We start from the raw sequence: 25,221 nt of genomic DNA, 5'->3' as shown, positions 1-25,221 counted from the left end.
TAATTGGAATCAGGTGACAGCGAGGGCAATAACGACGGCGGGGGCGGGGGTGGGGCTGAAGTCCCAGGTCATGTGACCGCGCCCCTGGACGTTTTTTCCCCCCTCAGCGCTGCGTTGGGTCTCGGCTCTCCCGCAGGTCCCGTGTGGTTGCTGGCAGCTTCGTCGCAGCGCTCCTCTTCTTCTTTCGCGTCCTCCCCCTCCTCTCTCGGAGCGCTCCGTCATGGCGGGCCGAAGTGCGGTGGGTTTCCTCTTGGCGGCTGCCCTGTTCGGTGAGTGTAAGGGGGGGGGGACGGTTTTTCCTCTCTTTTCTCCCTCCTTCCCCCCACCCAAGGGCGATGTGGGCCGTTCGTCTTCCCTCACGGCGAAGGCCTGCAGGGGAAGCCTCTCGCCTTCCTGCGTAGCCTTGACTCGCCTGGCCCTTCCGGGACGAATTCCCTCCGTCCTCACACCCCACCCTACCCGAGGGTCGGTTTAGCAAAAGGAGAAAGGCAGGGCGGCCTTTCCTCAGCCGGTTGGCCGCCTCCTTGCTTGGCGAGGCGGTTCCGTTGGCCGCCTTTAGAGAAGGTGAAAGGATGACGGAGAAAGCGGTTTCCTTTTCCCTGCTGCTTCTCCCCACCCGATACCCGATCCACCCCCGCCGCTTCTGCTCAGCGTTGATCGGGCTTTGATAAGAGCCTCCGAATCGGATCGGCTGTTTAAAAACTGTTTGAACAGCGATGTTTAAAATAGGACGGAACGCGTGATGAGACGGAGCGGCTGCCTTTTTGCCTTTCTTTTCACCGGCCTCCTTTCGCGTTCTCTCGTCATTTCGCAATGCTCGGGAGTAGTGAAATCAGTGCTTTTCCTTTCTTCCTTCCTTCCTTTTCTTCTTCTTCCTGAAATTTATCCGAGTCCTTTTCCCAGCCTCTAGTGAGCATTTGGAGGAGATGACTAACCGCTTTCTCCTTTCCCCTTTTCTTTTTTTGCCCTTTTGGGGCACTGTCATGTAAAATAGGCTGCTCTTCCACCTTCCATTATGCTGGATAATTGGGAAATTTTAAAGCTACTGGAGGCCTCGTTTTTTCTTTCTTTCTTTCTTTCTTTCTTTCTTTCTTTCTTTCTTTCTTTCTTTCTTTCTTTCCCGTGTCTTTAGAATCGGTTTGCTGTATTCTCCTTCCAATTAGGTTCGGGCTGCCGATATGCATTTGACTTATTTCTGTATTTCTTACAACTCCCGAGGTAGATCTGGGCCATAGGTAATAGTAACAGAGTTAGAAGGGACCTTGGAGGTCATCTAGTCCAACCCCCTGCTCAGGTAGGAGGCCTGTACTAGGGATTCAACCTACCGACTTTTCTGATCGACAAGCTCAGTATGTCAGCCACTGAGCCATCTAGTCGTTAACTAGGGTGTTGTTCAAAGCTTGTATTAAGGAAAGTAAGAGGTGAGAGTTGAGAAGACCAGAGGTGCCAAATCCTTCCCAACTATATTCAGAGAGGGAGGGGAATCTAGTTCATTTTACTCATTAGAGGGAATAATACCTCGAAGAAGCGGTTTTGTACAAGAAGGCTGTAACTTCTCCCTGCTCAAAGGGCAACAAGCTGTTGGTGTTATGAAACTACTTGCCAGGTTCACAGATTTATGTAGATGGTAAATATCTTATCCTTGAGGAGTTTCCCTGTGGTTTTTCTCATGTATTCTTTAAGTAAAACCATTTAAATATTTTGCTATGTCATTTAAACATGGCTTATTTAGCATATGACAGCAGAATTCTTGCTCCCCCACAAAGAATGGTTGATTCTTTTTTTTCCCTCCTCTTTGAAATTTCTGGATTTGTGCTTTCCTCCTCTAAATGTTCTATCTTTGTGGCCATTTAAAGAACCCAAATTTTTCACATGGTTGATTATACAGATAAGATTCAGTTGGTTCTATATCCAGGTATTTTTTACCTTACTTTGTGAAAACTAGATGTGATTCTTTGTAGAATCATGTAATATGCTGTCATTGATCCAAATTACAGATTTTTTTATTTTTTCCTATGTCAGTATTTGTTTCCAGTATACTTGCTATGATTTTACAGTGTTTATGATAGGGTATGTTTCTATGCAAACTTAAATAAATATTATTGAACTGTATGAACTATTTACAAAAAAGATTCTCAGACTGTGCAATGTTGTGACCTTGGAAAGTTATAAATCTGTGATTCCCACATACAAATAAAACTAATGAATTCATGTTACTTACTTTTGTGAGAAATAAACCACATACCTTTAATAAATTGTTAAATCTAGAGGCCAAATGACACAACCATAGAACTGTACAATTTTATAACATAAAATATTTTACCTGAAATAATAAAACACTATGTTCAAAACCTTCTTTAAATAAAGTTTAATTTTACAGAATTATTCAAATTTAAAGTGTATCTTAAGCCTCATTTCTTCTGTATTCAGGATTGAGATATGTATTCTTTTAGAGCAGCAATTGTAAATGATCCTGACCTTGTCAACTTGCCAAAGCAGAAGAGGAGCATGTAATGAAAGCAATCCACACTTTGGCTTCACAAGCAATGAGAGCTTTGCTTTGACAAGTCAGTTGTTGGCTTGTCCAGGCAAAACAAGTAGTGCTTCTGATAGAGCTCATGCTTTGTGGGAGTAAGCGTTTAGGCTTGTATATATTAAGGCCTGAGGCTTGACATATTGTACTCTAGCTGTGGTTGGCCACGCTGAAAAAAATTATGTGGTAATCCAGCCTTGTATGCTCTTCCTCAGACTGGCCTACAATACCCAATTTCTTAGCTTGTAAATAAAATATAAAAGAATACCCATAAAAATTATTGATTTAATAGTGGCTGGTTTCGTTGTGGTTCTGTAAATGAGATGGATTAAAAAAAAATTTGAAAATACCACACAGGAGCAAATGTTATCTCATTCTTTCTTGCTTTGAAAATATGTCTTATTTCATTGCTTATGATTTATGTTGTTAAGAGTTTTCACATTATGCAGGGTGGGGGGATGACAATGAAGTCAATATCTTTTCGAGCTTAAGTATTTCATAAATATAGCTTTCCAATGGCAACATACCTTTACTTTATCTGAGTTGAATCCATGAATAATTTGGTTTACAATGTTTTAGTGACATTGAAGCAGATTAGGAAAACAAAAGGGCATTGTTTAATTAGTGAAGTCAGTCTTCCCTGTTTATCATCAGCAAAGATGAAAATGTTCCTGTTTTATCTTTGTAGTTAGGCATCACAAAACTAGAATTTTAAAAGATGAACTCGTAAATATGACTCTGAATTTTGTTTTGTATTTGATTTTCTGTTTGAAAGCCAGTTTGTTATCTATTATGCCTTATAGAAATAAAATATTTCTATACCTTCTTTTAAAAGCATGCAAATAAAATTCTCTTTCAGAGTTGCTTTTGACTTTAAAAAAGCTAATCCAGCATGAAATTTGAACTAAAACACTATTGGCTGGAAATTGCAATTTATTACCATGATATGTGACTTTCATAGCTACAAAAGTTTCAAAATTAAACTACTAATTGATTGTTATTCTATATAGAAATGTATTTATTAATTTATGCAGTTTACTTCCCAATCCAGTTGGAGTCAAGGAAATATAAAGATATTAGCAATCAAACACAAAGATACAATAACACATTGTGGTCAGTTGCAATTTTTCCATATAATTGCTCTGTATACAACTACCCTGTTTCCCTGAAAATAAGACTTCCCCGGATAATAAGCCCAATCGGGCTTTTGAGCACATATGCTAAAATAAGCTGTCCCCTGAAAATAAGCCCTCCCTGAAAATATTGCAACACAGTAGCAGCCATGAGGTGACCATGCTCGCTGCCTCCTGCACCTCAAAAATAATAAGACCTTCCAGAAAATAAGGCCAAGCGCTTATTTTGGGGGTCAAAAGAAAATAAGACCCTGTCTTATTTTTGGGAAAACACGATAGGTAAGGGTTTTAAAATTCTACTTTGAAAGTGGCATAGTTTTTATACGGGAAATAGTTGTTTGGTTGACCTAGGTTCAATTCCAGATTTATAATAAATAATGGACTGGATTCTCCACCATTTGAAGTAAAGTCTTTACATCTGCCTATGAGCTCAACTGATGAGGGCACTGATGTAACTAAAAATGAGACAGTGCTTTTAGAGATCAAATAGGAGAGAAAGAATTGAAGGAATAAAGTGGCTTGATATTTAAGAAAACTATAGACTTCACAGAGCAAATGCCTATTTTTTGTTTTAACTTCCCCTATGTTCTTGTGCTCATATATGCTATTCTCAAGACCCACTTGACCTCCTAAAATATTCTGTGTTTTAATAGAACCAGAATTATATAGACATGACAGGATATGATTATATAATTTACTTAGGAGTAGAACTAGATTAAAACTTTACTTCCATTTTTTAATAGTGGACAAAATCCTAACAGAAAAAATATTTGGAGTATGCAGAATGCTGGGTTGCAATGTGTATCTTTTCTGATAGGAAGCAGCGCTGCCCTTAGTTTTGATTAGATGTAGATTTGATGGTATGTATATCCAAAAACAGGAAGGGCAGAAGATGTAATAATACTTCTACTATAATTTGGATCTAAATTGTACATTTTTTAACACTTAGAGTAAAGGACTACATGCCCTGGAATAGCATCCGTGTTGAGATTCTATAAACCCAGTTAATTTGGACAAAGGAACAAGAACTTTAAACAGGGTATAATAAATCCTGCACATAATCTGATGTCAGACTTTTTTAATGTTAGGAAAATCTTATTCGGTAGCGCTATAAAGTTATTTGTAGCTACTCTTAAAAAAAGAAAAAAGGGTGCTACATTATATGCAAGTTTGTATAGTATCTAGAAGCTAGACCTGAAAAAAGAGAAGTACCAGTACAAATAATGCCAATTAAAACAGTTACTACTGATCTATAATTTATATCAACTTTTTTTCCTATACATAAACTATATGTATATATGTTACCATAGCCCTTTTCAAGGGAAATAACAAAATGGAGAAAATACAGAGAGGGATAAGGAATAGCTGGATGGAAAAAAGCTTGAAAGAAAACATGGGGATAAGAGAAATAATGAACAGAAGAAAGGGGAAAAGTTGTTAACAAACCATCTGCCCATCTAGTATAACATTTCATATCAGTAATCAATTTGATGCATTTGAGATATGGTCAGGTTGGTGACAGCATCCTTCCCTATCAGCAGGCAGTAAATAAAACATGCCTATGATGTAAGAAGAAATAAACATTCATCAATATTAGTAGCCTTCTCTTCCACAAATATATCTAATCCATTTAGTCGTCAAAATTGTCACCGATAATTTGCCAATAGCAGATTTCAGTGTAACTATACACTTTTTTTTTTGCTGGGTTGGGGATAGGAAAACCCCTGCATACAGAGCAACTCCAGTCCTGCGGTGGGGTGGAGGGATTGTCTTTGACAACATTATTTGTGCCATACATCAATGAATTGCTCATAGCAGATCTTCAATTCCCCATTTTGTTTTGACTTTTACTATATCTTTTCCAATTCTGTAATAAGATGTTTAAAATTCACTGACCAGGATTGAGCATAATACTCAAGATATAGTCTTACAATAAATTTACATATTACATAATTTATCAGTCATAGGTCTAATTAGGTCTAAGGATTCAAGGTGTGGAATATAGTTCTAACAGCAGCTGCACAGAGAGTTGATATTGCCATCAAGCTCTCCAGTGTGAGTCTACAGTCCTTTCCCTTATCAGTCACTGTCAACAGTGCTCCCACTACATTTGTGGAATTTTGTATGGCAGATGTATTACTTAAGGTGATTTATGACTGGATTTTAGTTTTAAATTTGATGGCTACTCAAATAGGTTGGATCCTTTAGAGCTCTTATAAAATCTTTATTTTGTCACCCTGAACAATGTGGTATCATGGCCACCTCTCTGCTCATCCTGGACTCTAATCACTTACAAACACATTAACAATTGTAGGTCCTAGTGCTTATCCTTGAGAGGCCTAGTATGGATATCTCTCTGGTGTAACGATTGGTCTACCTATCCTCCTACCTCCTGGCCATTGAATTTCTCAGGAGTTTTTGTTGAGGTCTTTTATAAAACATCAGATATATTTCCCCTGTCAGCCTGCCTTTTCTCACCTTCACCAAAGTCTAGGCAATTAATATTGTGGAGGCTACATTGGTTTCTTTTCAGTCAAATTCACTGTTCTATCTACTTAAATCTTTAATAATTTTTCAACAATTTTTATTGGAACAGTTATTAAGGTAACTGGACCATGGTATTCTTTATCTCCACGCAATACGTTTCCAAACATTAGGGTCATTTTAACTATTTTTAAATCCTGAAAATGGATCCTAATTTTAAAAGAGTTTCATTTTTAAAAAAGATTATCAATTTCATATTTCTCGAAGAAATCTTTCAATATTGTATGGATCTGAGGATTTATTCCTTTTAATTTGTACACTTATGAATATTTTTTCTTCACCTACATTTGTTTCAGTTCATCTGGCATTCCCTCTGAAAAAATCAGCTTTGGCAGAGAAATCTATCCTATGACCTCAGCAGTGAGAAGCAAAGCATTCAGTTTCCATGCTAGTTCTTTCAGCACACATTGTCCTGATGTTTTCTTTGCTCGAATTGCTATTTTGAAGAACTATTTTGCTTTGTCTTAACGTTTTAACCAGGTGCTTTTCTGCATATTTTATTGGCAGCTTGTGTTTTTAGCCATGTTTATGAACAAGAGATATATTTTGAAGAAAGCTTTTGTTGAAACAAGATCTTGGAGTCTGGTGATTATTCACTTCAGTCTCCTCTTGAAACATAGTTAAGTACTTCTTAACTACATATTCTGGCTAATATTCTATTATTATACTTTTAAATAATTCTGAGCGTTGTGGAGAAGATTGTTCTTGAATCTACTCTAATTTTACCATGGCTTTTGAACTTCTTCAGTAAGTCGTCTTATACATGGATGCCCAAAGTTGTCCAATATTATGATTCCAAGTGGGAGAAGAGGGAAGCTTTCTTAGGCCTTATGCAATATTCACTAGGCACATCACCCCTTCCGAGTAACTATTTTTTTAAATTAGACAATCCTCGCTTATAGTATTTGCACCATTCAGCACCTCAGGCTGCAATTATTTAAATCTGTGTACTGCTTTATTTGCAATAGCGTCAGCTGTTCCTAGCTGGGAGTGTTAGAAAATTTCACTTTATAACGAAATTATTTATAGGGAAGGAAACTTAATCAAGTAAATATTTTTCCCTCTCTCCCCAAGTACAGAGGTCAGACTGAGAATACCATGCTGTATAATTCTAGTATTGAAGCTAGTACTGACCCTGTAAAAACAACTGTGTGGTTATAACTGTTTGTAGGTAGTCTGAAGAGTTGATCTAAATTGCACGATAAGATTAATTAATCTGTCAAAAATCTTGTTTTGAGCTACCAGTTCTCCCTAGGGTAAAGCAGTTGTCCAGGGAAGATTTGTTAGCACCCTAAATGCTGAAAATGAACTCTTTTCTCCTCCTCCTAAATATACTCCATAGCCTCCCTTCCTGGTCCTCATGTTCATTAGGTTTTCAGGTTTAAGGAAATCTCACTAGAATATTAGGAGCAATTTTTAAACAATTTGTAAAAGGCTATAAGGACAATCGTGCCAGAAAATTCTACAATATTCTATAGTGCTGTATTGTTAGTAGCACCGATATCATCTGTTCTTGTTCCTGTGTGTACACTTTCAAATAACTTGTGTTGGTATTCATTATGCATCCTGTATGAAGCTTGGATAAAGCATTGACACAGAAGAGCTTTTGCCACATTATATATTTGAAGGACTATTTCTCCAAGTAGGAATAGTGCACACACAAGAAAAATGTGTAGCTATATTGTAACAGTAATGGCAAACTCATTTTGTCCTATCCTACACTCTACTGTAGAAAGATGCTATAGATTTGTATGGTTGTGTATACAAAATTACTAATTGTAAGTTTAAGGTAGGAAAATGATATTACAGGGAAGTTGTTTCTTGAGAATTCAATGCACAAGCAATACAACATTTTTAAAATGCAGGTCTTTGAAGAATTGTCATATATACAAATTACGCTGTCGCTGAGTAAATCATTAGCTCTTATGGGTGATAGTTGCTGTTGACAACAGTTTGTACTGTAATAATAGAAATCTTGTTAATGAAGTGTAGCTAAGAGATGAAGTTAATATTACTTGCTTTTAAAACTTTGTCTCTTGCCAAGGCAGAAATAATATGCACAACTTCGTAAGGTAGTGCTTTTAGCATTAAGGAAACACACAGAACCCCCCCCCCCCGAATTAATGTTATTTCATTTTTAAAAAATCTGTAGGATCATGGGGGCTGGAATAGTATATAATAGTTGAGTAATTTTGAAATAGTATTTTAACCAATATGTTAAGAGTTCTCTATACAAATTATGCTGCAGAAACTTTGTTGACAAAAAGAAATCAACTACTCTCAAATTAATCATCCTGCTTTTATTCTTAATGCCTCTTCAGTATGTTTAATCTTTGTGAACTTGTTCCATATACAACAAAAGAGGTATAGAGGAATATTGAACAAGATTGTTCTTACATGCTAGGCTTTGTAAGGCAATTGTATGTAAGCAGGGTAGGATAAATGCATTTGTTCTTAAATCACTTTCTATGTACATAAGAGCTCTACATAAGTTAGAATCCTGACTAGGTTTTTCTGTGTATATAATAAAGGGTTTAGATCACTTGTACAAACAAGAACTTTATAAAGCATGAAGATCTTCTGAATGTATTTGTATTATATTAAATCTCAAGTTATATACAGCTCTTTAAAATAATTGTAATCCATTGTTTTGTTTTTCTTTTTTTATATATTTATAGGGTTTTTACAAACAGCATCATCGTTTCAAGTGAAAGATCAAGACGGAAAACTATGCCTATCAGCCAATTTCTCTATGAGATTCACAGTGGAATTTGAAACAAAGAGTCATAAAAAACAGGTGAAACTACTGAAATTTAAAGGGATACTAACAGAGAATGCATGTTGTTAGAGCACAGGTAGTTCTCAACTTACGACCATAGATGGGGCAAAAGAGCTGCCTGCTGAAGGATTTCCCCCATGCATGGAGGGGGAATTCTTCAGGGGATTTCAGAAATGGTCCTGCAGCCCACGAAAGGATTTCAGTTCCCCTCCATGCACGGAACTCCATGCATTTCTTCCTAAGTCCCACTGAGTTTTTCAGCACCCCTCCGTCCCCTCCCCCTTGCAGCCTTCTCTTCCAGATTCCCCAATGACTTTTAGGGGAAACTGGCAGAGAGAGTTGCAAATGTTGATCACATGATTACGGGGCAACGGGCAACTGGTGATGAATGTGAGCCAGTTGCCAAATGCATGAAATGCGGTCGTGATTGTGACCCTCAGAAATTATTTACAAGTTCTAAAAAAAAAATAGCCCTTTCTGAGTGTTGTAACTTTGAACATTAAATGATTGGTCGTAAATGGAGGACTACCTATACTAACCACCTTCTGCTTTAGATTATATGATAACAAACTTTGTGAAACATGTACTTTATATGTGAAAACCAGGTTGATATAATAGTTGGCCCAACGTCAGCCAGTGACTTCATGTCTAGAGTGGACCTAGAATCCCAATTTCTAGACTGGTTCTTATAGTCCCGCTTAGCCATGAAATCAGTTGGGTCAGGTTAGGCCAATCATTCTATTATCTCTAGAAGAAGAATGCAATGGCAAGCCACTTCCAAAAATCCTGCCAGGAAAATTGCATGGTTTTCTTGAAGATAGATATTCATATTTCCTTTGCATGCATATGTTCAGCCTATTTTGTGTTATATTTTAAATATTACGTTAAAGAATTCAAAAAATAAATGAATTCACTGCTGAAAGATAAAATTATTACTTGCAGTGAATCAGTCCAGGTGATCCAATCCATATGTATGGTGTCAAACTGTAAAAAAAAGTTACATTCTATGATATCAAGTTGTTGGTACCTCTTAGGATCTAATTTATTTAAACAACTATTGATCAGAATAAATAGCTGTAGAATGTGTACAGAGCTAAAACACTCCAGCTACAATATTGGAAGAGATATTTGTTATCATTAATAATTTACTATTGATTATTGTCAAACTATAGTCATAAATATGTAGATAAATATATATGCAGAAGAGCAGTATAGTCCTCCTGGGGTTTCTGCCTTACCATGGGGAACTAACATGGGCAATTTAAGTACATATTGAAAGTTGCAAAACAGTCAGGTGGTAATAAGAAATATAGTTTGAGGTTGCACCTAATAGACCCTGATAGCTCAGTCCTCCAAGTTATCCAATATTTTTGAAAACCATCTAAATGTATGTAAACACCAGATCTGATGGCAGCAAACTATGGTTTCAAATATGCATAAGGAAATACTTTTTATTGCCCTAAATTTCCCAACATTTTGCTTCAGTGAATACCTTTGAACTCTGTTGTTCCTGTATTTGGGAATTGAGGATTAGGCAGGGTATACTTTTATTTACATTTTCCAAGTCTTTTCTTAAAAAGTACTGCTTATAAACAAAAACAAATATTATTTTTTTGCTTTGATACTTAAGCTTTTTGTTGTCCTATCTATATACAGAACATGTTTTAGTAATATATTACTCTTACTGAGTCTGGTAGTTAAAGCAGTACTCCAAATATGTGTGTGCACAATAATTTTATTAAGTTTTTGACTGTACAGTATTGGCACTGTTGTTTTCAAGCCATTTGTTACTGAGTCCATGGAATTCACCTTCTTTTGAAAGAATTTAGTTCCTTCTCATTTTATTCACACAGAAATAGCAAAGGAAGAAAGTTAGTCCAAAGTGAACTAAATGAGAATTTGACTGTGAATTTTTCCTATCCTAGTTTCAACCATAAAGTATCTATATTGGTAACACTATTTTCAAATGGCTACAGGGTTCTGAAACATTTTATTAGTATAAATCCTACCCATCCAAGATTTTGTACAATGTTCTTTTATTATTATATATACAAAAAATAGTCCTTGACTAGAAATCCATCTTAGTTTAACATTTTATTATGACTTAAATAACAAAGCAAATAGCATTATTATAAATAGCAAATATTATGTGATGTGAGCAGCTACATTACTTATTTAGAAAAAACATATACTAGTAACATTAGATGTTTCTTTTTTTAATACTAATTGTATTTAAAAAATTACAGTTGCAAAGATAAAAAATAATGCAAATGAAAAAGACAGTGAAAAGTAAGAAAAATAGAAAATAAATAAAAATAAATAAAAAGAAAAATGTATAAAGAGACAACTTTCTGCTTTATAAGAAGTATAAACAATTTTAGTAACTTACTCTTTCTTATTTCAGTTCTTATCAGTAAAAGTCCATTAAGGACTGTCCATTAAAAGTCCAGAGATAATATCTATTTTGACCTTGATCAAATATATTGCATTCCTCCCTTTTATTTTTAACAATCTTAATCTTTAGCCCCTTCAAATAATGTCCAAAAACTTTAATTTCTTTTTATGTTTTCTTTATAAATCTCACAAACTTCTTTGAAGTTTTAACAAGCCTCTTTTTAAAGTCACTATTGGAAAATTACCCAGGTTTATTACATCCCTTTTAATTATCTTTCTGATACCATACTTACAGCCTGCCATTTTTAAATCCACTTTCATACCTGTTTCACCCTTGTCAGGTAAAACTTGTTCCTTTTTCCATAATATCTTCTAACACAATATTTGTCTAGAGGCAGCCATTCTCAAAGTTATTTTCTGGGTCCTTTAAAAGTATCCTTCAATATATCAAATGTTAAAATAGTTTGCTTCGTTTGTATTAGCACATCAGATTTAAGTGATCTCCTTTAATGTTCTCCTGTAATCTTTTTCTTTCCTCTAGCATCCAACGTTCAAAGTCTTACCTATCTTTTATTTTTTTAGAATTAAAAAAAAATCATTTTCTCACAGGAAGTCTTCTTCTAATTATTTCCAAAATCTTATTTCAAATCCATCTGTACCTCAATCTGTTTGAAACTTTCCAAAATCAAAGTTTAATCACTCTTTTTGCATCTTAACAGTTGAAAAGAAATTAAGCAATTTCCAAAAGTGGTTAGAAAAGGAAATATGGGAATTCAATGTTCTTTTGAAAGCATTGACTTGTTATAGGAAAATGGCTAATCCATCATATCTTAGACCTCTACAGCCACTGGAATCCCACTGTCTTTCAGTCTCCTCATTAAGAGCAGCTCTCTGAAGCATTTGTAGGTGGTCTCAGATCCACTCCTTATCCAGAAAGAAATTTCAGAGAGCCAACCAGCTCTTCAATCTGCTGTGGTGATTGTTCTGACATAGGCTTCCCCAAAAAGTATGAGGCAGAGTCCTGGTCCCGACAAAACCCCTTTTATTAAATGAAAGTGAATTCCTCTCATTCACATTCAGCAAGGCCTGGCAAACAGTCTTTCAAAGGAATATTTATGACGGCAGGTCATATCTATCTTGGAAAGCTGCCATGTAAATATTTTCCAAATGAGGTGCTGTGCAAGGAAAGACTGGGTACAGAGTCTCTGAGATTCACAGACAGATCTTCACACTGTTGAAACGAATCTAACGACCAAATGAATTGTTTTCTGCAAAAGCCTTCCACCTGTGACTTTACTCCCAAGTCTACCCTGATTTCTGAGTTGTTCTTTTCTTCTGGCAACTCTGCGCATGTGCACATTGGGAACAGGCTATAACTGTTCCTCTGTGTCACTGCTGTCTAGCTCCGTAGGCACCTGATCACTGCCAGACGGCCTCGGCCCCTTCTCTGCCTCCAACGCAGAGCCCTTGTCTGAGCCTTCCCAGGCCTCCAGGACTGGCCCATGCTCCTCCCCAACCTCCTCACTGTCCGACTCTGCTGCCAGCTCCGCTGGCCGCTGGCAGGCCACAACAGTTGTTGGCTTCACTTTTAGTGGAATCATCTTCAATTTACTATTTCTTCACTGGAAGTTAGCATTACATTGTGTGCACAATTATTAGGCAGGCTGTATTTTGGAGGATTAATTTTATTATTGAACAACTACAGTGCTCAGGCAATCCAAAATGTTAATGCTCAAACCTGAATATTCAAGAAAGTAAAAACGAGATTGTGGCTTTCTTAGGAGAATAATAATAATTGTGCCCAATTATTGGGCAACTATCAGTGTGCACAATTATTTTGCAACTACATGAAAAATGAAAATTTTCCCTTCTCATTTATTTTTAACTGTTAAAGTGAGAATACTAAACAAACAACTCAAAATTTACAAATAAACATTTCTGACAGTTCCCAAAAAAATATAAGTGACCAATATAGCCATCCTTCTTTTCAATAACAGTCATGAGCCTTCCATTCATGGAGTCTTGTCAGTTTCATGATCTGTTGATGATCAATTTTTTTTGAACATATTTTTATTTCAATTTCATAACATACAATCACATGTATACTATACATAGCCAATATCATATAGTATTAAATAGTAATTACATCAGTTCCTCTTGTCCTCAACGCCCCAAAAAGATTAACACGCATTATTAGCTCTTCTACTCTCCCTACACCTCTTTCTTCTACCTCTCTCTTATTTCCTATCTTCCCTCCCTCTTCCTTTCCTACTCTATTTCCCCTTCCTTTCTCCTCCTTCTCTCTCTACATTCCACTCCTCCTTATCCTCAACCTCCTCATCTTCCCCCCTTACCCTCTCTCCTATCCCCCCCTTCCCACTTTTCTTCTCCCTTCTGCTTCCCACTCTTCCTATCGTTGGTGTATTTCCGCTTCCATACTACTCTATTTCCTCTTCCTTTCTCTGTCTACTCTCTCCCCTTGCCACTCCTCCTTATACACCTCATCTTCTCCCTTCACCCTCTCTCCTATCCATCTCTTCCTATCTTCTGCTCTCCTCTACTTCCAACTCTTCTATATCCTGACTTCCTTCCATCATTTTCTACTCTACTTCCCCTTCCTTTCTCCTTCTCTTCTCTCCCTTTACCACACCTCCTTATACACCTCATTTTCCCCCTTCACCCTCCCTCCTATCCCTCTCTTCTTATCTTTCTTCTCTCCTCTACTTCCCACTCTTCCTCTGATTCACTTAATGTGTTTCGGCATCTGAGCAAAATCCATTTTGTATTGATGGTATTTATAATTCCATTTCAATATACTTAAAAAAGAAAAAAATAACAGGGATGTCATCCAACATCCCTCCTCCAGCTTAGTAAACTCCACTCCCTCCCATCCTCCCCCCAAGCCCCTGACCTTCCCCCATCCTGACTTCCCAGAACCAATACAAGGTATAAATCTTTAACAAAAACAGTTTAAGATATACTTAAGAGAAAACATAGAAAGTTAATAACATCTTTGAATTCATATTAGCTCCTCCTTGCTAGGCTAACTATAAATAATTTGTATCGTTTCTGATCTTAGTCATAAACTATCTGAAATTTCCTAGACCCATATTTATTTTGAATATAGTCAGTCCATTTTTCCCAGTCTGGTTTATATCTCTCATTTGAGTTATCCTTGAGATATGTAACTATTTTAGCCATCTCTGCTAAGTTTGTGATCTTCAATATCCATTCCTAACTAGTAAACAAATCTTATTTCTTCCAATATTGCGCCACCAACAATCTAGCTGCAGTTATGAAATGCCAAGTCAAGTTGATCTCTACTGCTGTAGAGTCGGTAATTATACATAACAAAGAATAGGTGGATTTTTTTTTGAGAGAGAGCATTTTACATAATCCATCATATTTGTGTCCAGAATACCTTAACCTTTTTATAAATCTACCATGTTTTTTTCCCAACCCATAGCAAGGCATTCCCCAGAGCATGACCTTTAACATTCTCATCCACCTCTTTATTATACAGCAAACAAGCAGCCATATAACAAATCAAACCCTTCAATACTGAGCGCTCCATTTCCTGCTAAATTAATCCAATCGCTTAACATTCCATATTAGGGATTTAGTTACCATCCTTAGCCCCCTGAAACTTTTTAATAGCCATCTGAACATCTTGAAATTTAACCTTTGGCCTAGCTCCTCCCACTGTTTCTGATGTAACACCTGTATGCTCCTGAACAATGGCTTGTGTACGTTGCTTTCTTAATTCCTGTTCCATCTGCCTGGTAACCACACGGTTTTGTCTTGTTCTTTAGCATCTTGTACCTCTGAAAGAACAAGTTGATCCTCCCTTGTTAAAACTTGAGTGGCTTGCTTTCCATCATATCCTTCTCTTTGTCTAGTTCTAGAAGAAGAGGGTTGTCCACCCACCAATACGTTGGTGTAGAAATCTTGAGCTTTCCATACTGTATTGAGGCGATGTCTTTTTCCAAGATAGCTAAATGTGATGCCGGTTGGTGCGTCCCATCTAAACTGTATCTGGCGATTTTTGAGCTCTTCCACTAGAAAGGCATAATCTTTCCTCGATCTCAGCATTTTAGGTGGTATCTCGTTCAAGACAGTCACCTCCCAACCCCGGATTTGAAACTTATTTTTGTAGGATTCCTGTAATGCCGTATTTCTCGCATTTCTAGTGGCGAAGTAGACCACTATATCTCTTGGCAATTGTTTTTCTTTTGCCAACGAGGAATTAACTCGATAAACCTTTTCAATTCGCAAGTCAAGATTCCTTCCCGCCATCAGGTCGAAGGCTTCAGAGAGAGTCTGTTTCAGGTTCTCTTGTGTGCTTTCAGGGAGACCCCTTATCCTTAAAGCCAATTCCATTTGCCTATACTGTAGCATTAGGCCATCCTTCTTTTCAATAACAGTCATGAGCCTTCCATTCATGGAGTCTTGTCGTTTCATGATCTGTTGATGATCAATTTTTTATGCGACAGCAACCACAGCTTTCCAGACACTGTTCAGAGAGGTGTACTATTTTCCTTCACCATAAATCTCTCGTTTAACAAGTTCTCAATAGCATTTAGGTCAGGTGAGGAAGTGGGCCATGTCATTATTCTTTCATTTCATTCATTCTTTACTGGCTAGCCACACAGTGGAGTACTTCGATGCACACAATGGAGCATTGTCCTGCATAAAAATCATGGTCTTCTTCAGTGGTGGGTTGCAGGTGGTACGCCCTGGGTACAGGTGTACCAGTGCCTGCTGGGAGCACTGGGTACCGTTCCATCCTCTTACTTGTATTTGAGCTCTTCGGCGCTTACGCGCACGGAGCATACAGCATCTGCCCAATGTTCCGCCGAGCAGCTGGAGCATCGCGGAGGCATTGCAGAGCATCGCAGGAGGCAAGGACACATATGCGCGTTCATGTGGTGGATGCCGGGCCCCGTTGCACTGTACCGGTTGCAACGGGATCCGGAACCCAGCACTGGTCTTCTTGAAAGATGCAGACTTTTTCCTGTACCACTACTTGAAGAAAGTGTTTTCTAAAAACTGGCAGTAGGGTTGGGAGTTGATTTTGAGTCCATCTTCAACCTGTAAATGTTCAACTAGCTCATTTTTCATAATACCAGCCCATACCAGTACCCCACCTCCATCTTGCTGGTGTCTGAGTCGAAGTGGAGCTTTGTGCCCATTACTGATCCAGCCACCGCCAGCCATCCTGTCTGTCAAGAGTCACTCATCAATCCATAAAACCATTGAAAAATCTGTCTTCAGATATTTCTTAGCCTAGTCTTGCCATTTTAACTTATGTGTCTTGTTCAGTATTGGTTGGATTTCAGCCTTTCTTATCTTGGCCATGTCTCTGAGCACTGAACACGTTGTACTTATAGGCACTCAATGTAGATTGTAGTTCTGAAATATAACAGCACTGGAAGATAATGGCTTCCTGGTAACTTCACATTTGATTCTTCTTAAATCTTTGACAGTTAATGTGCGTCTTTTTTTCCTCAACACGTTTCTTGCGACCCTGTTGACTATTTGCAACAAAACATTTGATGGTTCTGTGATCACATCTTAATATCTTAGCAATTTCAAGAGTGCTGCATCCCTCTGAAAGACTTTTTACAATTTTTGATTTTTCAAAGTCAGTTAAATCTCTCTTTTTAGCCCATTTTGCCTGAGGAAAAGAAGCTGCTTAATAATTATGTACACCTTGATTTAGGGTGTTGATCTCCTTAGGCCACACCCTCCCTCATTATACAAATACATGTCACTCGACATGCTTATGCCAACTAAGCATTCAAGTGCTTAGAACTGCAGGAATTGGGTATGACTAGTTTAATGAAAAGAAGGACTAGGGGAGACATGATAGCAATATTCCAATATCTCAGGGGTTGCCACAAAGAAGAGGGAGTCAAACTATTCTCCAGGGCACCTGAGGGCAGAACAAGGAGCAATGGGTGGAAACTAATCAAGGAGAGAAGCAACATAGAACTGAGAAGAAATTTCCTGACAGAAAACAATTCATCAGTGGAATAGCTTGCCTCTAGAAATTGTGAATGACCCAACACTGGAAGTCTTTAAGAAGATATGGAATAGTCATTGGTTATGGCTATAGGTGTAGGGTTTCCTGCCTAGGCAGGGGGTTGGACTAGAAGACTTCCAAGATCCCTTCCAACTCTGCTGTTGTATTGTATTGTAAGTTTATACAGCTTGGAAATGTAAAATATGCATACAAAGGATGATATAGTCAAAATACTCACTTGCCTAATAATTGTGCACATTTCTAATTATTATTCTTTGCCTCTGCCCCTCCTAAGAAAAGCTGTTTAGAATATAAAATCAAAATTAAATGATAAGGTGTGGTTGAAAAGTTTTGCTCAAGAACCATCTCAATTCTGTGTATAACGAGAATGAACGTAGATGTCAAGGCTGCTACAAATATATGGGCATGTGTTAATGTTGCCCATGTATTGGGCAAGATTGACCATTGTATGATGAAGGAATTATATGTTTGAAGTGCTCATTATCAATGCTGGGCATATAAAAATAAATGATCAAAAATTGATTTATTAGTTTGAGATTTGGCAGATTTGTGTATAAATCCATATTCACCCATGATATTCTCACAAGATTGTTGTGGGGGGAAATAGACAGGAGGTGTAGCAGATACATTTACCATTTTGAGTTATGTGTAAAAATAGTATAGGTGGGATACAAAATAAATACTTGTTAGATCACTTTTTATAAATTTTGTTTGGCCTTCCCACTCAAATGAATATGTAATAATCTATTGTATACTATTGTGGGCTTGTTGGAAGGAAGTTCACTTCAAACTAAAATCATGGGAGATTGCATGTTAAATTTACAGGTGTTAAATATAAATAATCTCTTATGTATTTTAGAATGCAATCTTCACACTTCCATCTGATGCTCATGAAATGAATGTTAGCACCTGTGGCAACCAGAAAACTCCTGAACAAATCCTTGTAGTTGGATTTGGCAAAGGACATTCATTAAATATGACATTTGAGAAAAAAGCATCTCTCTACGTGGTCAGTGAGTTGGCGTTCAAATTCAACTTGAGTGATTCTTCCATTTTCCCCAATTCATCTGGTGGAGGTAACTGAAAAGGTTTTTTTTTTAAGGTTTTCAAAATCCACTGCACAGGGTGGTATAATTGGTAAAGGTGTTAGATTAGAAACAGAAAGACTTGGGGTGGCTTTGGGCTAGTCTTTTACTGTCTTGACCCAACCTCTCTGCATTATGAGGAGAAAAATAGGAGGAGAAAGCACTGTACATAGGGACTTGAGCCTGATTGGAAGATGGGTTATAATGTCTAATAAATAATGTTGGGTTTCACTTGTATAGAATTATCTGAAGAATCATAAACTACTGTCTGTTTCTTGCTACAGAACTACCAGAAGTAAAACATGGAACTGATATTCAAGCAGACCTAAATACAAAATATGTGTGCCATAGCAACAAGTCAATAACTGTGGGAAAAGTGTCTGTTCTTCTTAGTGATGTTTCAGTTGAAGCATATGTTACAAATGACACCCTCAGTAAGAAAAGTAAGTACTTCTAAAGAGTAACAACACTAACTTAAGTATTTCTATTCAGTCTAAGTCTAGCACTGAGTCTTACCCACTTTCATCCAAAACCATTTGACGGTTTTGTAATTGTTTTAATAACATGGACTTCTAAGAAAAGAACACATTGCAGGCTTAGTAGAGTGTTGGATTTCACTGAATCATTGTATAACTTTAAAACATATTTAAAAAACAATTACTATTGTTGGGGGGACATATGCACTTGGGGGTTATATGTGAGTGGCATATTTAGGGATGCATTTAAAGAAAAAAGGAGCAGATTCTCCCTTTTGTGTCACATTTTTAAAATTCCAGTTTGGTAATTATTGTTGAAGGAGCTCTGTGGTTCCATCCATTGTTTTGGGGCATTCGGTTAATGTTTAAGTAGGCATTTCTCCTGGCTATTGGAAATAAGGGGTTCATAATTTTTCAGTAAAGTGTTCCAGCCTTGTGATTTGTAGTTGTTGTTTTTTAGACACAATTTGTTATGAAGACAAACCTACTAGTAGTCCCATAACCACTACTCACTTACCATCAACTCATATACCTTCAACTGCTGTTGTTACAACTACCAGTGTACCACCCTCATTAAAACCAGAAGTTGGACACTATAGTGTAAATGGTTCATCTGGGATGTGCTTACGTGCTTCTATGGCTCTGCAACTTAATCTCACCTACAGTGCACAAAATAAGGTATGTAACTTTTTAATATACTTTTATGCTTTCCAAAAGATCAGATTCTTGCAACTGGAGCACCTTTTTAAAGTCTCATCACTCTTAAGTAGTAGTTCTAGTATTTTGTACATGTAGAACATTTTTTCATAACTCATTTCCATTTATTTTTATTAAATTTAGAAACTTCCCATCTCATATAGCTACTTTGGGCGGTATACAAGTAAAATAATATTACTGCTGTATCTATATATGTGTGCGTTTGTGTTACATAAAGTATACCTTAATAAGATAGCTTTGAAAAGTTTATTTTCAGCTTTAAAACAAAGTTTTAATCATACTACAAGCTTAGAATGGTTGAAACAATTGCTTTCAACTGTGAATATTTTAAAAACCTTTAATCAGACTACACTATTATTATAAATAATTGTGAGACATATAACAGTTCTTTACTATTTGGATAGATACAATTAAACTAAAATAGTACATAACGAAAATTGCTACTTTTTCTTCTATGTGAAGCTTAAACTTTCTATCACAATGTTTTTTTTCCAAAAGAACGTTTCAAAAGTGTTGAATATTCCACCAAATGCAGAGCCTTCTGGGAAGTGTGATAACAACACAGTTACTTTAAATTTAACTTCTGGGACCACCAAAATTTCTTTCAATTTTGCACAGGTAAGCATAATTCAATGTACAGCACGTTAAGTAAGCACGTGACTTTAACTTACAACTTCTTGCTGACTTCTGACCTGCAAAGTCAATGGGGAAGCTGCAGGAAGTCATAAGTCCCGGGAAGCTTGTAAGCAGATCAATGGAAGAGTGATTTCCACAATGTAACTATATGGGGGATGGCTGCAGTGGTCTGGCATGCATAAGCACTGCAGGGGCAGAGGTTGCTGCAGAGGGAAACTTCAGGAAAGTGGAGGGAGCAAGTTCAACCTCTGTCAGCTTCTCCATTGATTATGCTTGTGGGAAATCGGCAAGGAAAGTTGCAAATGATAATAGCAGGATGCTGCAATCATCACAAGTGTGAGCCAGTAGCGAATGCCCTTGGATTATGATCACATGATTGATTGAGGGTGCTGCAATGGCTGGTATTTGGAGAGCCAGTTGTAAGAATCACTTATTCTGCATCATGATAACTTTGAACAGTCGCTGAACAAGAGGTTCTTAATCTGCAGATTGTATAATATTTCTAAAAAGTTTTAATTACTGCTGCTAGACATTAGAATATAATTTTTCAAACTTCACACATTAGGCAAGTTTCCTCTGAATTAAAAACTGCAAGGTGTTTGAACTGCAAACACTTGAGTAGCTTTTGTTAAAGAAAAATGAAATTAATAAGACATTAAATCTGTTTTTTTTTTTTAAGAATTCAAGTACTGAGAAGTACTTCCTGCATGGCATCTTCCTGAGTGCAGAAGTTCCTTCTACAGGTAAAAATTCAATTTTTTATAAGATGTTAATATTCTAAAGATTTAAAAAATACAGTGGGTTTTAAAAGTTTAAACTTCTCAATTAAATTCCTTTCACATTTCCTAAATTAGCATTAATGTACATTATTTATTCCTTTTCTCTAAATGGTCTACCAAATCCTTAAAAAAAACACCAAGTATTTAAGCCGTAGAGTTTTTGATCAAATTGTCAGTCATGATTTGAACTTAACTGTTTGATGGAGGGCAGAACATCAGCAGCAATGGTTGACTGCTCACTTTTATTTCAGTTCTATATCCTTCTCTCACTAGTTTTTTAAACCTAGGTTGTTTCTAATTTGGATTGTTTCTTTAAATCTTTTGCAGAAAAAAATATCAATGCTACCAACAATAGCCTAAGTGCCCTAAGAGCTACAATTGGAAAATCTTACAAGTGTGTGGCAGAAGAGATAATTCAGGTTTCAGACAAAGCTGCTCTCAATATATACAATGTTCAAGTTCAGGCTTTCAAGATTGCAGGAGACAAATTTGGAGCTGGTAAGGTCTATGAATACAGATTTAAAATATAGCTAATTGCAAATACACATTCCTAAGAAGCAATTGAAATGTTTTGTTTAAATGTATTTTTAAGCAATTTAGGCCCATGTTCCTTCAAAACAGTGTTGAAAAAAGTGTTCTAAGAGTCAACACTGCAATTTCTATGGCATGTAGACAAATTCTACATTGAAAAAGAATAAAAGAGAATGGGTAATTGAAATTAATAGCCATTTGATTTTTCTCTTAAGAAATGGCACATATTTATGGTAAATAAATATCTCTCTGCCATTTCAAATTGGAAATTAATTCTGTGCCTGGTTTCTCCTGGAAGGTAGAATCTAATTTTTGAAAATCAAAATAAATTATTTTATATGGCAGAACTGCCTAAAGCTGAGATAAGGAATTCTACCACTAGGATCATTGGAAAACTGTACATTTTATTTGATCATTGGCAAGTGAAGTGTCAAATTCCATTTCTTTAATTTGAATGGAGATGGCTTTTTTCCCAAATAACTCCTAGGCTGGTTTTACATTTGTTTGTCCTAATAATATGGGAATACTGTTTTATTCAGTGATTATAACAAATCATATTCTAGTCTAGCACAATATGAGAATCCAATCTATTTGTAATCTTAAAGCTAGTTCTCTGTAGAAATTTTTACAGTATTCTAAGTGGTACAAATACAATTCTGTCAGATGGTAATTTTACATCTAGTACAATAAATACTATTTGTAGTTTGGGTTCAGTCAGATTCTTTGGCAAATTATAATACTCTGTTGAAAGAATTACATTGTATTTGTCTTGCTCTTTTATCTATATAAAATTTAATTTAATTTATTTATTTTTCTTTCAGTGGAAGAATGTCAGCTGGATGAAAATAATATGTTGATTCCTATTGTAGTTGGTGCAGCCCTTGCTGGACTTGTCCTCATAGTGTTGATTGCATATTTAATTGGCCGAAAGCGTAGCCATGCTGGTTATCAAACAATTTAATGATTTGCACTGAATTTAACCAGCATGGAAGAACAGCAGTTGCAAGAAGCAGAAAATTGATTCCCCTCCCCCATCTTCTCCTCAGTTAGATTTATGAGGGAGCACAATCTTTTCCTTACAACTGTTTCTTGCAGTGTCTGCTTTACTAAATGTGAAATCCATCTTGTGGCATTTACCGATGCACAAAGGATAACTTTAGTTCTGTTTAATTTTGCTAATGGGTTAAATACTGCCCATCTAGAAACAGGCTGAAATTTTATGAATGCTTTTCTGAATTGGCATGGTTTATAATGTCAACTACTTAAATGAGGATGATATAGTTACTTCATACTCCACTTAAATTCAGATTAATTGTATTTAACAAAGGGAAATTTCCACTTTCTGGTACTACCAACCTGTGCTGACCTACGTTTTACTGCATTTACAGTAATGATTGACCAACCAATCTCTGCTATTCCCACTTTGCCTCTACCTAGGTGTGTATCATTAATCTTTAAATGCTAAACTTGGTATATGCAAAGTGTGAAAATAAAATGTGGCTAACTCTTGATCTATTTTTGGTCTGTCAGCTTAGTAGGAGCTGGCCCTTTTTTACATGAAAATGGGTGTTACTTTATTTTTGGTAAAGTGAATTTCAGTCTCTTTTGTTGGAAGTTCAAAGGAGATCCTGTTTCTGCACATGTGTACAATAAATTTCAATCTGCTAATTCTTGCTTTGACTCTGGCTGGGACTGTACACTGCAAGGATCAGTTATGAATGCATTGCCTGTAACAATGCTAATAAAGACTTTTCTGTATGTTCCGCAGTGTTCTTTTAAGCAATTACAAAGCTGCTTTGATTTTGAAGTAAATTTGTTTGTAAAGTTTGGAGGCTAACTCTCTTACCTCAGATTCTTAGTTGTAACTATAAGCCTAAAATATTAATCCGTGTTTTGTATTTCAAATAATCTTCCTTCAGTCCTTGCATAGTTGATTTTTTTTTTGCCTTTTGTGGGGGGTGGAGGAATTTACCCTTAAACGAGTAGGTCTGTGTTTATGGAATTTCCTTGTAACACCTGGACCTGACCTTGTGTTTGCTATAGATTTATCCATAGAGATTCCCCTACAATGCCACAGCAAGCTAAAATGTTACAAAATAGTAGATTGAATAAGAGGAAAAAATAACTTGGTTATTCCTTGATAAAATAACTACCCATTAGCAGCTCATGGGAGTACATAGGAGACTACAGCTGTTGTACAACTGACAGTTCTGGGATGAAGCAGATTATTCAGGGCACACCTTCACATGAAGCATTTTGCTCACTACAGTTGCATGCACAAAAGTAGAAAGAAACATAAAAAATGTTTTCTAATTTGCTGTAAGGTGTAACTCCTGGTGTTTTTGATTCTATCAAGGTTCACTATTCAGAACATAAGCGTGTGTATGCATATAAATAAAATATTAATCTCATTTAGCTGAGCCAGACAACAGGTAAAGGTAGATATGCTGTTTTTAAAAAAAGAGATTAAATGGAGTACTTGTTTTCTAAACAAGGATCTCTACTTAAAAGTCCAGAGCCTTAACATGGTTACAATTCAAAAAATGATAGCTTCAAATATACTTTATTATATAGTTTTGTATTCTGTTATTACAAAAATGTCTGAAAATATATAGTCCATTTGTTGAAAAGGGATTACATCTACATTACATTTTATTTACATAATAACTAAAGTGTTTGTGCTTTTTTTTAATAAAAAAAAATCCCATTGAACACATGAAAGGCTGGGGCTAATTAGTGAAGTGTCAATGGCAGCCTGAGAAAAATTGTATCTGAGCAAGTGAAGGAATGTTCGTTTATACTGAAGCAGTCAAATTTGCTCTACACATATCTCGTACTTTGTTTATTGTAGTCATTCGCAGACTTCCAGGTTCTGTAAATATTTTCTAGAATTGAAAATTAAAGTATTAGTATATACTACAATGCAAATAAATATCTGAGAGTGTGCTTCATTGTATAAAGTGAGCAGAATCACACTGATCAGAAAATACAATGAGTCAAATCCCTTTCTAGAATGGGATACATCAATTATTAAATAATTATAAATAATTAAATTTACAAGGTTTCATTCAAATTGTTACACATGAACATTAGGAAATACTAAAGAGTCACTTACAGTATATTAGGACATGAAAACTAGTGGATCTTGTACCAATTTGGTCAGATAGATATAGGGCTAAGTTCCCTCCATAGCTAAGTTTCCATGTTTAAACACAGTCTACTTTTAAATGCCAGTTAGTGGTAAATTTATGCTCTCAATTGTAACTTTCTCAAGACTGCCCAAAAATTAGATGGGTCTTAGAACCAATCCTATCAAAAGTTTAGTGAATTTACATCTAACTCCAGAGATTTTTAGTTGACTCAATATAAGAAGGAATTGTGCTTAGGAATAATTGGAATATTATGTTACATTTAAAAATATTTAGTTTCTAAAAAAAGAACCCTATAAAGAAAACAAAGCAGTAATTTTATGCATGAAAACTCCTAGCTTTCAGAGTGAAAATGGATAAAGAAGACATTGTCAATATCCATAAAATCATATATAGTTAATATGGCATATAGGAAGATA

General features: G+C 36.2%; 2 protein-coding genes across 3 annotated transcripts in view; one reads left to right on the top strand and one right to left on the bottom strand.

The window, feature by feature from the left end:
• Positions 1–17: 17 nt before the first annotated feature.
• Positions 18–23,411, top strand: LAMP1 (lysosomal associated membrane protein 1). Its single transcript, XM_032226087.1, has 9 exons — positions 18–269; positions 8,889–9,007; positions 18,289–18,505; positions 18,799–18,957; positions 19,451–19,668; positions 20,206–20,325; positions 21,023–21,086; positions 21,450–21,620; positions 22,475–23,411. Exons 1-9 carry the CDS (start codon positions 221–223, stop codon positions 22,612–22,614), a joined length of 1,257 nt encoding a protein of 418 aa, XP_032081978.1. The 5' UTR covers positions 18–220; the 3' UTR covers positions 22,615–23,411.
• The window catches only part of GRTP1 (growth hormone regulated TBC protein 1), a 36,037-nt gene continuing 34,055 nt past the window's right edge, over positions 23,240–25,221 (bottom strand). For both annotated transcript variants that reach the window (XM_032226088.1, XM_032226089.1), the window contains exon 8: positions 23,240–24,538. In XM_032226088.1, the coding sequence (XP_032081979.1) occupies positions 24,449–24,538 (90 nt within the window). In that variant the 3' untranslated portion in view covers positions 23,240–24,448. The remainder of the gene's footprint in view (positions 24,539–25,221) is intronic.

This window comes from Thamnophis elegans, chromosome 11 (genome assembly GCF_009769535.1).
Source record: "Thamnophis elegans isolate rThaEle1 chromosome 11, rThaEle1.pri, whole genome shotgun sequence".
NCBI lineage: Eukaryota > Metazoa > Chordata > Lepidosauria > Squamata > Colubridae > Thamnophis > Thamnophis elegans.
The sequence above is the reverse complement of the archived record's forward strand: the minus strand, read 5'-3'. Positions and strand labels throughout refer to the sequence as shown.